At 36.9% G+C, this 15,392-nt stretch overlaps 2 protein-coding genes across 2 annotated transcripts in view; one reads left to right on the top strand and one right to left on the bottom strand.

Moving 5' to 3' along the window:
* Positions 1 to 15,392, bottom strand: part of LOC126336697 (glutathione S-transferase-like) — a 336,946-nt gene that overhangs the window by 113,243 nt on the left and 208,311 nt on the right. The window lies entirely within an intron of this gene.
* Positions 1 to 15,392, top strand: part of LOC126336696 (glutathione S-transferase-like) — a 51,576-nt gene that overhangs the window by 32,459 nt on the left and 3,725 nt on the right. Inside the window, exons 3-4 of the mRNA XM_050000648.1 lie at positions 2,216 to 2,383; positions 12,742 to 12,884. Of these exons, the coding sequence (XP_049856605.1) occupies positions 2,216 to 2,383; positions 12,742 to 12,884 (311 nt within the window). The remainder of the gene's footprint in view (positions 1 to 2,215; positions 2,384 to 12,741; positions 12,885 to 15,392) is intronic.

The following is a 15,392-nucleotide window of genomic DNA, read 5'->3' as shown; positions in this document are numbered from 1 at the left end:
TTACTGGAATAACAGCCAATATTTAAGCAAACTAGTTAGCATAATTCAATAGAAATGATTTCTGCATCTAAAAGCACACATTAAAATGAACATCTCTTTACTGTTTGGTTATATAGAAATTTAAATCTTTAATATGTAATGAATAAAAATTCAGTGAACACCAATAGTTAATCAAGTCTAATAATTGTAAATTTGTAAAGAAGCTATTCCAGTCAGACTGTGGAATGTTATGAAATGAGCCAGGCCTGTGTTCAAAAATACAGGGTAATGTACCACAGACACATTAGTACAAGTTACAAGTCAAGAAATGTGTTGAGTGTTATCCACATTCCATATCGGGGAGATTAGTCAATGGTTCAGTGACTGTTTTCAATAACAGACTGTGAACTGCTAATAGTTTCTTAATGTACGCATCATTTCTGTATCTATTTGACTGTTAGATCTGAAAGACAAAATTTTAAGAGTATTATTCTATGACTGTGTTAGTTATTTGTTTGTCACAGGCAAAGTTTTTTTGTCATTTTAGTATTATGTTACTGCACTCAATTGTGTTATAGGACATGAAATGAGTGTGGTATGTGGCTTACTGATTACTGTGCATAATTTAAGGTGAGACTCAAACTGACCATAAGCAGTAGTTCAATCAACATCTACATACAATTAAAATACATGAACTGCAAATTTGATATGTACCACATTGTTAGTGGAAAATTGTTACCACCATCAACTTTCCAACCAAAGGTGCAGCTACCAAAGACATATTAGTATAGGTAATGGTCAAGCTACAAGTAGGACTCTAAGGGCACTGCATGTGGCAGAGGTAGCAGAGGGAGGAAATATACAGGGCAGAAAATAAAAGATACAGAAACCTAAAAATGAGTGCGGAAAGGAATAGTTACTGAGAAAAAATGCCGAGACTGAAGAAATTGACAAAAATTAAGACCAGGTGGGTAGTAAAAACCAAAGACACATTGTAATGCCAGTTCCCACCTGCAGAGTTCTGAGAAGCTAGAAGAAGGGGAAGAATACAGATGGATTGTGTACTGGAACACACACTGAAGCAGCAACTTGCATGTTGTAGAGCATGGTCTGCAACACGATATTGTGTTTTGCCTGTGTACACCCTCTGTGTATGCTCATTCATCCTGACTGATAATTTGGTAGTAGTCATCGCACTGTAAAAGGCTGAACAATGTTTACATAATAGCTGGTGCCTGACATGTCATTTCACAGTCATCTCCCCCTTTGATAGTGTATGTTTAGCCAGTTAGAGGACTGGTATAGGTGGTGGTAATAGGATGCATAGGGCAATCCTTACACTGGGGACAGGCACAGGTTCTGACCTGTCTATCCCTGCCCCTCCTGCCTCTAACACATACAATGCAGTTAGCTTTCTATTCTTATTAACTATAGCATTAAGGTATGATTGTTTTGTAATGATCTCTGTCTTGCTTATTGCCCTATCCACCTCTAAGCTCTTAGGTTTTAAAATGTCATCTGGTGCAGTCCCCAGCTACCAGTCTTCCCTAGTCATTCCATCTTGTAATTCTCCTCTGACCTGGGTTTCCAAACTCTCCCCATTTCCCAAACCTCACCAGTTTTTTTTTTCATCCCTCTTCCTTCCCCTTCAACACTTATGCCACAAGAAGGATCTGCTGGATCTAAAAGCTTGCAAATATCCTTACCCTACATATGTAGGTGTTCAATTTGACATCAGTTATTGATTTTCCTACTCGGGTGGTACATGACAGATAGATAATGTTTTTATAGACCAAGATAAATTTAATCAAATAAAAAATTTTCCTGTTAGGTATGGTCTGTCTCATGATGTTGCACAGCTAGTTTACAGTATATGACATAGCTCCATACAGTAATGCAAAACAGTCCTCCAAAATAGTGTGTTCAGATAACATTCAGCTATTTGCTGAACTATAATTTCTTATTTATCTAATTTCTATTATTGACTATGTTTTTAAATCAAGCAGAGTGTAATAACATGCAGTATCAGTTCTATATTGAGTTCTTTGTCATAAGAAGCTGTTGATGAAAATATAACAACAGCTAGTAAAAATATATTAGACATATATTCATCAATTTTTTATTAAAAAACATGAAACATGTTTTTAAAATGAAGTATTATTCATTCACCTTTAAATCATGTTATTTACTATTGTTTAATTTACCATACTAATAAATAGAAACTTTATTCCTGTAGATACACCGTATGGAACATTACCTGTCCTTGAAGTTGATGGAAAGAAACTTGGTCAGTCCATTCCCATATGTCGCTACCTAGCAAAGCAACATGGATTACTGGCTGAAAATGACTGGGACAATGCACAAATTGATGCAGCAGTTGATGCTATCGATGACTTAAGATGGTGTAAGTTGACATTTTTATTTCACATTTTAAATTTCAAAAAAAATTGATAATAGCATTGGCCAGATGTATTTAGCTTCTTGTACCCATTGTATCACAAATTTGACACCACCAAAGTAAAATCTACAGTGTGCTGAAGAACTTCAATAAATTAATAATATGCTGATCTATGGGAAAAAGTGCTATTGATGGTAATAATTTGTGTAAGAATGAATACAGACAGTGTTCAGATTATAGCTACAAGACTATAATGAACTAAATAAATAAATAACAATCTTTTTTGATTATGTTGTTATTAAGAAGTGACTTAAAATTTTAGTGGAAGTATAGGGCCTTTCTTAAACTTTCAAACTTCATGATATGAAGATGTTAAAAGACTTGTTAAGTATGGAGTGTAATATTGACAGCCAGAGTCTAACTAACCCATGGTCAACATCCAGTTAATTAATCTTAACTTTTCTTATTGTTTACATGACTATTATATTACCATAATAATAATAATAATAATAATAATGTGAAAGTATTAGTGTTTCCAATGTTGTTATATATACAAGGTGTCCCACCTAACTTTTCACCACCAATATCTCTGGAACACAGCAAGTATTGACAAACAGCTTTCATGGGTATGAATGTATTGTAGAGTCTTACAAAAGTAAGTACCATGAGACATTCCAAATCATGTATAGATATTGGTGTCATCACAAACTTATGTATTTTTAAATGGACACCCCATATTATTACATATGCAACTAGTAACATGAGAAATCACAATAAATGCTACGGTCGCAGGTTCGAATCCTGCCTCGGGCATGGATGTATGTGATGTCCTTAGGTTAGTTAGGTTTAACTAGTTCTAAGTTCTCAGGGACTGATGGCCACAGATGTTAAGTCCCATAGTGCTCAGAGCCATTTGAACCAATCGCAATAATAATGGCATTGGTTGCATTGCAATACATCAGTTACATCCCAAGAAATTGGAACGCGAATTTGATACATGAAATGAATGAAATGCACTGCTACTGAAGGTTCTGTGATGCAATCATGAACCGCACATTGTATGTAACTATAATGTGATTGACATATGAGTTCTTTCTTTCAGTGTTATCACAAGTGCTGAAAATAATAATAGGTATTCATGCCACAATTACCTGTGTACAGACAAACAGGGAAAGTACCAGCCAGTGCTCCTTACATCACCCAGGCCAACTCTTCACCTCTGCAGTTGTGTACAGGAATGGACCGCAATCAGTGCTGTGTGGGGGAATGGCTCACTACGAAGTAGGTTGTTCTGTGCGGAAGAATGTACATGTTCACGGCACTGATGTACTGTACACTGTAATTGGAGTCACTGTTATGATATTAATTTAACTGTTCATCCACTCTAGCGATTTGACACGATATTCACAAATGAGGGAGTGGTGGATGTGACATTACTGTACAGAGAAAGTCACGAAAATGGCACACATACAGCACAGGTCTATGCCCAGTGGTACCCTCATAGATGTCATCCAACCTGCCCTACCTTCATGAATTTGTTAGAAGGCTTCAAGTGACAGGACAGCTGTCTCCACAACTATGAATCCATCGCAGAGGCATAACACATGAAGCAGCAGAGATAGCTGTTCTGGCAACCATTGCAGTAAACCCTCATGCAAATATTTGTGAAATGAGAAGACAGGTGGGAATCCCTGGAACAAGTATCCACTGATATCCTGTGGCACTACATCAAGTTCTCTGTGGCAATGACATTCACAATCACCTGGAATACTATCAGTGGGTTCTGTGGCAAGGCCACGACTTTGTGCATAGGGTACTGTTCACCAATGAGGCTATATTTACAAACCATGGGAATGTCAACTTGCACCACATCCACTACTGGTCAAACCCACACTGAATTTGCCAGGTTGAACATCAACATCAGTGGAGTGTCAGTGTATAGTGTGGTATTGTAGGAAAACCACATTATTGGCCCATAATTCATCAATGGCAGTCTTAATGGGTGACAGTATGAGTGGTTCCTAAATGTACTTTACCTGGTCTGATGAAATCACTTCATTTGCATCAAATACTGTGGTATCAGCACGGTGGATGCCCTGCATGTGATGCCATGGTGGCATGACAGGCACTAAACCAACAATTCCCACATCAATCAACTGGATGGGACAGTCCCATTCAGCGATTTCCAGTGTAGTCACTGGACCTCACCCCCATGAACTTTTTTCTCTGGGGACATGTGAAAGATGTGATGCATCAGCAGATTCCAACAACAATGGCCAACATGGAAGCTTGTATTGCCACTGCATGTGCTGCTATAACAGCACAAACACTGAAAGCTGTGAGTGGATCCACAGTGGAGTGTGCACATTGGTGTTGCCAAGCAAATGGCGAATCTCTTCTAACATAGTTTGTAGTGTTTCATCTGTGAGACATGTGATTGCGCACTGGCATACATTTTGTGTATTACAGAGAAGAGGTATCTTTGTTTTGTTGGTACTACTGTACATTAATGTATGCGTTGCACAATCTGCAGTGGTTAAATTATGTCGTAGCCATTAAAGATGTTCAGTGGCATGTCCTGTACATGGCATGGACCATTGCGTAATTGATGTAAAACTACGTACAAATAGCATGTAACCTTCAGTGCTACCATTTGATACCCACTAATTTTGCTTACTCTGGCCAGTGGTTATCAGTATTTTGTTACCTTTATGCACAGTCTTAGACATAAAAACTTACCGCCGGACGGCTGCCACAGAGACTAAGTCTGAGTCATTCACTTAAGGTGGCCAATAAACCTGCCCACCCCTGACAATGCTGAGTCCAGCCATCTGCACGATCTGACAACACTGCTAGATGTGGAAGTGTCAGGAGGAAGTGTTGTCTACTTCTGAGATATAGTTGTATTGGATGAGCCCATGCTCTAGTGGTAATCGTCGCGCATTCTAAACTTATAGTCGCGTGCTCTGGTGACCTAAGCAGCTTGGTCCCATAAGATCTTACCACAAATTTACAAAATTTTAAATCCAAAATACCGCATCTCGGTTCTCACAATATGCAATAGGTGTGCACCGGTTAGATGTAACTGAAGAGAGACTCCAACTCGGATTGTGGTTAAGGGCGAATCCCAAGTGCATGACTATGAACAATTGGGAGCAGAAACTTAATGTCATCAGAGCCTTGTTGAAGGACCATGACATGCGATCATTAGACCAACTGCAGAAAGTTCAGTTTATAAATACATACATACTTAGCAAAATATATCATGTTGCAGCAGTCTTACCGATACCACAGGTCACCGCACATAAAATACTAGCTGCAGCATGTTGGTATGCATGGAAACAAAATATCTTCAAATTATCCTTCCACACGTCGACTTTGCAGAGGCAAAATGGAGAACTCAGAATTAAATACGTTAAATCTAGATATGATGCACTGTTTCTAACTCATGCTTTTAAACTAATACATGCCACTAAGACAGGCATCATGAAACTTCTGTTCCTCTCATTAGATCCTGGAGATAGGAACACTCCTGTTAATGTAGCACATATAGATGTCAGCCTACATTATGTCAGAAAGTACTATGTCAATTGCAGCTACGTAAGACTTCCACCAGCACAAAGTAACAGTAGAACTGTCTATGATTATATTATCAGACATCGTCTTCACAAACCAATTCAGGTAAATTAATCTGCTAAAAACTGGATGAACGTCTGGAAAAATATCAACAATAAAATTCTACCAACTAGAGTCAGTGCCGTATGGTACGACGTTGTAAACGAAACCATAACCACAGTGGAACAATTATATAAAATCAAATTGAGACCATCTCCATACTGCGACAAATGTTGACTTGTAGAAACTGTAGCACACATGTTCTTAAGTGAAAATAGAATCAGTAATTGGAACTGGACTAGGAAGAAATTACCACTTATCAACAGAACCAAAGAAAGTCACGCACAGATAGCTGAAGCTTTACAGCCCAACTGGAAATGTTACCTGTTCACAAAGAATAACAGTTATTCATGGCTTCTGGGACAGTTTGCTTTATACGTTGAAGAAGAATAACAAATGTAAGGAATAGTTTCAAAATTTTTTATCTATCGCTTTATGTGGGCTACAAGGAGGTGGACAGTTTTATTGATTAGAAGCAGAATACTATTGTTTCACTTTTTTTTATTCCTGGAATCTTCTTTTATGTTAGTTCTAAGATTAGAACTATTCTAATTTGCAAAACCCCTCCGGCTCTGAAATTTCTTTCACTTGTTGAAACATATATGGCTTCATTACAGACCTCATATGCACCCAGTGCAAAATAACTGAAATTGTGAATATGTTTCTGAGTGAATGTTTGTTATGTATTTTTCCGTCACCCTTTTGCCTGTTATGAATTATGTTATATAAGGAACGCACACCATTGGAAGCAGCAATATGTAATTTATTTTACCTTAATTACTACTTCAATTTTGTTCTACGATTTAAGGCATATATGGGAACAAATATGGAATACATGGGGATTATGCAGCTACTCAGTGACAGGTATGGGGGAGGAATTGTGGCCAGGCCTCGGATCTTTGACCCCTGCCCTCTTTGCCTCCGCCTACCTGGTGCTGAAAGTCTTCTCAAACTTTTTTTAAGAAAAATAGTGCAGTGGTCAGCACGTCTGCCTAGTAAGCAGGAGGTCCAGGTTCAAAGCCAAATTTTCATTTGCCGTTGTTGCCGTATTTCAACGCGCTGTGACAGTGTGGATGTCAGTCCTTTGATATTTAAGATGCAATTGTTTTTGGAGGCAGTAGAGGTGATTTGTGAACATTTGTCTTGCCATCAATGTCACAAGACTTCAATGGCATCCAACCCTTGATGGCACGGTAGCTCAGTGTATTCGGTCAGAGGGCTGCTCGCCCTCTGTAATAAAAAACTGAGCTAACCGATCAACGACGAACTTCAACGGATGACTTACAACGTCCACCCCGAGCAGATGCAACAAATGAAGACGAACAAAATGAGATTAAAAAAAAAAACCTTAGTCATTGAATTGTGACGGCACTAACCAGTGTAATATATATGCGAATCAGAATGCAAAGCATATTTAGTCAAATAATGAATGGTCAGTATAGAAGTATTTACGAACAGTACAAACAGAACTGATCACTTGCATTAGAAAACTAAACATCGATATATTGATCCAACATGAAACCTAAATAATCTCACGTAAGAAATTGACTGAAAAAACAATTCTCATCCTTGCTCTTCAAGAACCATGAGTAACTGACAGTGAAACCTTGCATTACGGAAACTATCGCATCTTCAAGAGCAAAACAAAATGAAAGGTAGCGAAAGGCGCATCAATCTTCGGCATGGCATTTCTCGAACACAGATCTACCATCAACTCTGTCAAAGAAATCACACCCATCATCAGTCAACTATGTTCATTCAGAGCCCTAATAAAAAATATACACTCATCAATGCACATGCCCCCACCAACATCGAAAATAAGAAAAACACCAAAAATGTCGAAAAATTCTGGAACATACTCTAAAAAACCATGAGCAAAATTCATCAAGATGACGTGAAAATACTAATGGGAGTCTTCAACTCTCTATTTGGGACAGAAAAAAAATTATAGATAAATCATTGGCACAAATTCAACACATCGAAACACTTACACCAATGGCACACGTCTGACTGACATTTGCCAACAAGTCAACCACAAAATAATGTCTACCCACTTTTAGAAGAAAACCAGTTCCCAGGTAACATGCTTGGCTACCAGGTGCAAGCTGCTTTGGTTCACCTTTCAAGACTCGCTGAAAGCCACATTTTTAATTCTTTAGCAGCAGAGCTACCATCAGGCAGATACAGACTCTATAAGGGAATCTTAGGACAACGCTCAAGCAAAATTTGTCTTGCTTCTTTTAGTACCCCTTAGTGTCAGAGCGAAAACCTTACGGTACTGCAAAATTCATAATGCCTCTTTTGTTTTCTTACAACATATTTGTTGTTGTTGTGAATACATAATCTTATCTATGAACTGCTACATTTTCATAATACCTGTGAATAATACAGGACATGAAGTAAATACAGACATTTTCGAAGTCAAAAGTCAGTAATATCCTACTAATTTGTGTTAAAATAGGCTCAATAGTCTTACATATACTTAATGTTTTATTAAATAAAATAGAAAGAAACATTCCACATGGGAAAAATATATTAAAAACAAGGATTCCAAGACTTACTAAGCGGGAAAGCGCCGGTAGATAGGCACAATAAAAAACACACAAACACACACACACAAAGTCTTGGAATCCTTGTTTTTAATGCTTTATTAAGATAGACTGTGGTTGTGATGTTCCTGTAGTAAGCTGAAATTAATTTGTATTAGTACAGTGAATATTTTAATTGCATTTTTCATTAGTTTACTGAAAGCAACGGTAACCATCAAAGAGAAATTAATCAGCAGCAGGATTTTCTTTCACAATTTCTAAAACAATCTGACAGTGCTAAAGTAGTGTACCAATTTCACACCCGTAGAAACCTACTGGTTCTAACGATGTCATTAAAGCAGTGTAGTTTGAAGAGTGTTTTTGTCTAGAAATGAATTGCCTTGACGGTTGATCGATCAAGAATGGGAAAGGTAAAATTTTGTGAGTAGATGCTGAGAAGAACAAGTGCTTGAGAGAGGACTTCCCTATCAATACAAGTGCCTGAGTGGCAGAATTCATAGCCCAAAACACATTTTTGGAGATATCAGATGTAAAGTATAATGTTCACATTACTCCTTTGCTCGAGTTTACGTCTTTTGGTGGGGCTCAGCCTTTCATTTATTCTTAGGAAGATAGTGATAAAGGTGTCATAATCCGTCACCAGTAACAGTACTGAATAGGAATACTCAACGAGCGACCTGAAGACGTTAAACAATAATCACTCTGTTGACTTTTGTTGTTTCAAATTAGAGAATGCAGTACTCCTACAACAGACTTCTAAACTTTGCCTGTTGAATGCAAATGCCATATGATGGATAAATGGTAATCCATCACATATATCAGTAGTCGAAACTTCCTTAATGTGTAAAATCATTCATGGCCGGAACGATCTTTATTGAAACAAGAATATCTTTTTCTGGAGTATTTTTCCCAAAACCACTCGCGCCACACTCAGTTCAAACCTTTCTAGCTGCCTTCTCTGTGTTCACCCCTCTGTTATACCAAAAGTAAATATTGTGTTGCAGGTGTTACACCTTTTTCCACTTGCGACTCAATTTTACAATGCTTAACCATAGTTCATGATTTTCAAGTATGCAAAATCCAATGCTTAACTGCAAGGTGATAACTAGAACTTTAATTCGAAAATGACAGTTGGTACATACACTGACAGTTTTATTGATTAGAAGCAGAATACTACTGTTTCACTTTTTTTATATTCCTGGCATCACGCCACATTCACCTGGGTGGCGCCGGATTTCAGGCGGCGAGTGGCGTCTGGCCTGTGGCCGGTTTTAGAATGCGTGACGATTACCACTAGACCTCGGGCTCACCCAACACAACTACATCTCAGAAGTAGACAACACTTCCTCTTGACATTTGCACATCTAGCAGTGTTGCCAGATTGTGCAGATGGCCGGGCTTAGCATTGTCAGGGGCGGTCAGTTTTATTGGCCACCTTAAGTGAACAACTCGGACTTAGTCCCTGGGTGGCCGGCCGGCGGCCAGTTTTTATGTCTAAGACTGTACATTGTAGTACTGTTAAAAAGTTCAGTAAAGCACGTATGACTAACCTGTGCCCTTGTTTTCATTGTGGGCGACTGTACATCCGTCTACATAACAATATGTAATCACAGGGTATGTTGCATCATAGTACATCAATCACATCATGATTATGAGCAATGTTTGGGTCATCCATGCATCGTGGGAAGTGCAATAGTGGTGCATTTTATTCATTTCATGCATCAATTTTGTGTTCTAATTTCTCATGATGTAACTGACATAGTGCGATGAAACCAACACTAATATATTGTGATTTCTCTTGTTATTGATTGGATATGGTATAATATGCTGGATCCATTCCAAAATATATATATATAAGTTTGTACTGAAACTGATATTTGCACATGGTTTAGAATGTCTCATAGTATTTGCTTTTATGAGCTTCTGCTGTACATTCATACCCATGAAAGCCGTCTGTCAATATCCATTGTGGTTCCAGAAATATTTGTGGTGAAAGGTTTAAATGTGACACCCTGCATATCTGTATTAAAAACCTTTGGAAATTGTCTCTCATAGGTCATCGTAGTTTCATTCTTTGGTGATGCAAAGGGTGTTTTTCTTATTTACTGATGGTATTATAGTTTTGTCATATTTTTGTGGTGTTTCTTGAATATGTGTTTCATTTCAAAATGGCGTTTAATGTTTTGTCAACATGGTAGCTGATGTGTGTGGTTGATAAAGTTTTTACAAAGTGTGACTAGCCAGTTTCCATAGTAACTTGACACTGTAGCAGTCTAAAAGATAGACAAAGGCTGACAAAAGATAGCAAACTGGAAACTCACTGGTGAAGGAAATTGGGGGACTTGGACAATCATAATGAGAACTATCATAGAATGTCATGAAATTTTTGTTGTCATAAAGGGTGAACTGCTTAAGCCAGAAGGAAGCAGATAAAATTACAAAACCAGCCTTGCTAAATGGACCTAGGCAAAGGCAAGGAAACAACAAATTCTATCACTTGACACCAAACCTTTACATTGTGTTGGAGACTGCAAAACTGCTAAAGAGATTTGGGACAGTCTAGCAAAAGTTATGATGTTCACTCACCCAAAAACATTGATCTGCTTCATCTCAAATTTCATAACATTATGTGGGAAGAATGTGGTGGTATACAAGGCCATTTAGCCAAATTTGATGAAGTACAAACTCAGCTTTCATTGTCAGACAGCCAACAGATGATGGTGACCTCTGTGCCTGATTTTTGCAAACTTTGCCCAAAGAGTTTGATTACATTTATATTACATGTCTCGATTTATCTGCTGAAGAGAAGATGTGAAATAAGTTATGAAAATTGTGTTATATTAGGAAATGAGAATAACAGATCATGATGACAAAACTGTTGCTACAGCATGTAACCTCCCACCTATTTCCTAATTCAAGTTATTGTCCACAATAAGCAAAGTCTTTTAAGAGACATTTGAAAGAAGCAAAGATCACAAAATATTTTCTAGTTTACATAGCTTTACGTGCAGAATTGCCTCCAGTTTTTCTTGTTAAGAGGTCTGATTCTTGAAGCTGAAATTCTAACATTTTAGGTCCTCATGGTTGAATTGACCTAAATAAACTTGAAGAGTGTTGTTGCAAAATTTTTGTTGTTACATTGATATATTTTGTCACATTTTAGTATGTCATACAGTCTTTTCAATTTTCACATTAACAAAGCTGAAATTACATGGTTCATTCAAAATACAAAAATATGTCTGATCACATTAAAGGCATGCTTACTACTACCTCACTCTGCACTAATAACAGTATTCCAAATGGTTTACAGTTTTTCTCAACAAATGAATTTATATTAGTTTTGATTATTATTTCATAAATGAACCCAGAAATAAAATTAATAAACAGTACTAGATTTCTCAATGAAGAATAGAAATGAAAAAAAAAAATTAACTGCACATTCAGAACTAATATTTATCAGTTATAATATTCAAAATACAATAATTCCTTTCCATAAATTTTAGCTTCAAATATAATATATTGTGCATAAAAGTATATGAAAGTTTTCAGAAAAGTAGGTGAGATAATATTTAACTGTCCAAAATTTGAAAAATAATACTGGTATTGACAACTACTGTTGAGGAAAAGTAATGCTAGATAAGGATGTCCCATTAAAAGCAGAAATGTTGAAAATGAGGATTAACAACCAAATGCTATTATTCTTGGAAAATATTAAGCTGCAGGCCTGATGTGTATCTTTGATGTCATTTTTTTCAAAAGTGAAGCAGAGTGGCTTCAGATTTTTTTCAGGCACCACTTCTATGGGCCTCTAACTAGTATGCTGCACCTCATCAAAATTAATGGGTCACAGAGTCTGAAATCTCCTATGAACATGAGTTATACTGTGAACATACTTTGCAGAATGATGAAGCTGTTTTAATGTTTATTTTTGTTGCATGTTTTTCAATACCTAATCTGTGTTCTTTAAATAATCTCTGACTATATATATTATGTCTTATTTAAACAGTATAATATTAACAATTAATCATAACTTCTAGGCACTTATTTCAATAGATACATTTCAATGAATTAATGTTCAATGTGCTGCAAAAATTGAATTGAATGTTTATCTCACCCCTATTTCATTTTTATCTTACACAGCTATAAAAGATTTCTTCTTTGAAACAAATGAATCAAGAAAAAAGAATCTGAAAGAAAAACTAATTAAGGAAACAATACCATTTCACTATGCAAAATTAGAGGCACTGGTGAAAAATAATGGTGGTTATCTTGCAGGTGGTAAGGTATGTGAAAGTAATGGATTATCAGCTAGTGTTCTGTTACAGAAACCAGCTTTGACATTATTTTAAGGTAGTTATATCTCAGATTCATTTCCCTGAAACCTTTACTTGGTTACAGAAGTGGGCACACAAGCTGACGTGATATTTCTCTCCTTTGATTAATGCACCTAGAAATATATCCATATACAATGAACAGCCAGAACATTATGACTACATGCCAACTCTCAAAATAAATGCATTCAGGGTATAGCAGGGTCACCTGGTGAGGCATTACTACTAATCAGAAACATACACAGTGCACGGTAGTATCAGTGACCACGCTGTCAGTGTGTAGAATGGGATAGGTGTGCAATCTATCTTTGTTTGATTGAGGGCAGATTGTGATGGTCTAGTGGCTTGGCATGGGCATTTTGGAAACTGCATGACTTGTAGGGTGTCTGAGGAGTGCTATGGTGACTGCCTTCAACACATACCAAAACCAAGGTGAAACCACATCCAGACGTCATGCGGTTGGATGGCCAATTACAGATGTCAGATGTTGTAGGCTGGACAGACTGATAAAACAGGACAGGCAGTGAACAGTTGCAGAACTAACATCAGATTTTAATGCCAGGGAGAGTACAATTGTGTCTGAACACACAGTGCACCAAACACTCCTAATGATGGGCCTCCACAGCCAAAAACAACCCATTCATGTGCCAGTGTTAACACAACATCAGCAACTATGAGTGAAATGGGCATATGACCATCAGCACTGGATGTTGCCACAGTGGCTGAGCATTTCATGGTCTGATGAATCCTGATACCTTCTTCATCATGCAGATGGTAGGGTGGGAATACATTGTCTTAGTAGTAGTAGTAGTAGTAGTAGTAGTAGTTTTATTCATCCGTAGATCTCTTTTTACAAGGATATGGGACATGTCAAAGTATTTACAAGCTTAGATCAATTTACAATAAGCTAATTCGTATACACATATATTTACAGACTTCTAGTTAGAGACAATCATTAGATTTTACTCCTGGTATACAATAATTTATTCACAAATAACTCATTAAATAATGTAATGCCACACTATTCACTCATATTTCACTATCAGTCACTGCACACACTATACACACATTGTTTCATAACACTTCACTCACTACATACACACACACACACACACACACACACACACACACACACACACACACACACACACACACACACACACAGGTGATCCTTAGGCCATTTTCTGTACTGCAAGTTCCCATTTGCTATCCTGGAAAACTGAGTCAGCATCCCTTCATAATGAGTGAGATGTTGAGCTCAGAAAGAGGAAGAGGTGTTAGTATTGTGCTATGCATAGCTTGAGGGGAGAGTGTCTCTAGAAAGGAAAAAAGAAGAAAAATAATAAAGTGAAGGTGTTATGTGGAATATTGGATGTTTTATAATCATCATTATTATTATTATTTGTTTGTATAACATTTTTTTTATCAAACCCCTACTCTGCTTTATCTAAGTAATCCTTCAATGTATAAAATGTATTGCATAACAGGTACTTTTTAGCTGCCTTCTTAAATAAGTGTATTTTTGAAATTTCTTTAATCTCTTTTGGTAATTTATTGTACAGTTTTATTACTTGGTAGAAAATGCTGTTTTGAGTTTTATGTTTATTTTTTCTTGGTAAATGTAAGTTGAGTCTATCTCTTGTTGCATGGTCATGGACAGAGCTGTTTGTGCAGTAATTGCCAATGTTACTTTTGATGTGTACAACTGACTGGTAAATGTGTTCACATGGAGCAGTTAAAATTCCCAGTGTTTTGAACAGATCTTTACAATGAGCTCGACTACTATTTCTGGTTATTATTCTTATGGCTCTTTTCTGGAGTTTGAAAATTGTGTTCATATTTTGTGGATTTGTTCCCCAAAAAAGAATGCCATAGCTAAGAATTGAGTGTACATATGAATAATATGTAACTAAAAGACACTGCATGTTACACACAGATGATAGAATTCTAAGGGCATAACATGCTGATGACATTCTGTTTGCAAGTACCTTTGTGTGTTCGCACCACTTCAGCTGAGAGTCAATATTCATTCCTAGAAATTTTGCATTTGTTACACAGTCTATAGAGGTGCCATCTACATTTAATTTAACATTGTCATTTTTCCTCTTCAAACTGAAGTTCATGGCATTAGTTTTCTTTATGTTTAATGTCAATTTGTTGCTTATTGACCAATCGTAAACTTCCTTGAGAGTTTCATTTGCTTTCTCGGTGAGGAGTTCTCTTGTTCTCTCAGTGACTATAATATTGCTGTCATCAGCGAAGAGAATTTTCTCACCATGAGTAACACTACTGGGAAAGTCATTGATGTATATCAGGAATAGTATTGGTCCTAATATGCTACCTTGTGGAACCCCTATATTAATATGTTTTGGTTCTGATAAGTATTTTACTAAATGTTTAGATCTATTTGAAGTATGTGTTATCTCTACTCTTTGTACCCTATCTGTTAGGTATGATCGA

This window comes from Schistocerca gregaria, chromosome 2 (genome assembly GCF_023897955.1).
Source record: "Schistocerca gregaria isolate iqSchGreg1 chromosome 2, iqSchGreg1.2, whole genome shotgun sequence".
Lineage (NCBI taxonomy): Eukaryota > Metazoa > Arthropoda > Insecta > Orthoptera > Acrididae > Schistocerca > Schistocerca gregaria.
Note: the sequence above shows the minus strand (reverse complement) of the source record. Positions and strands in the feature narration are given on the sequence as shown.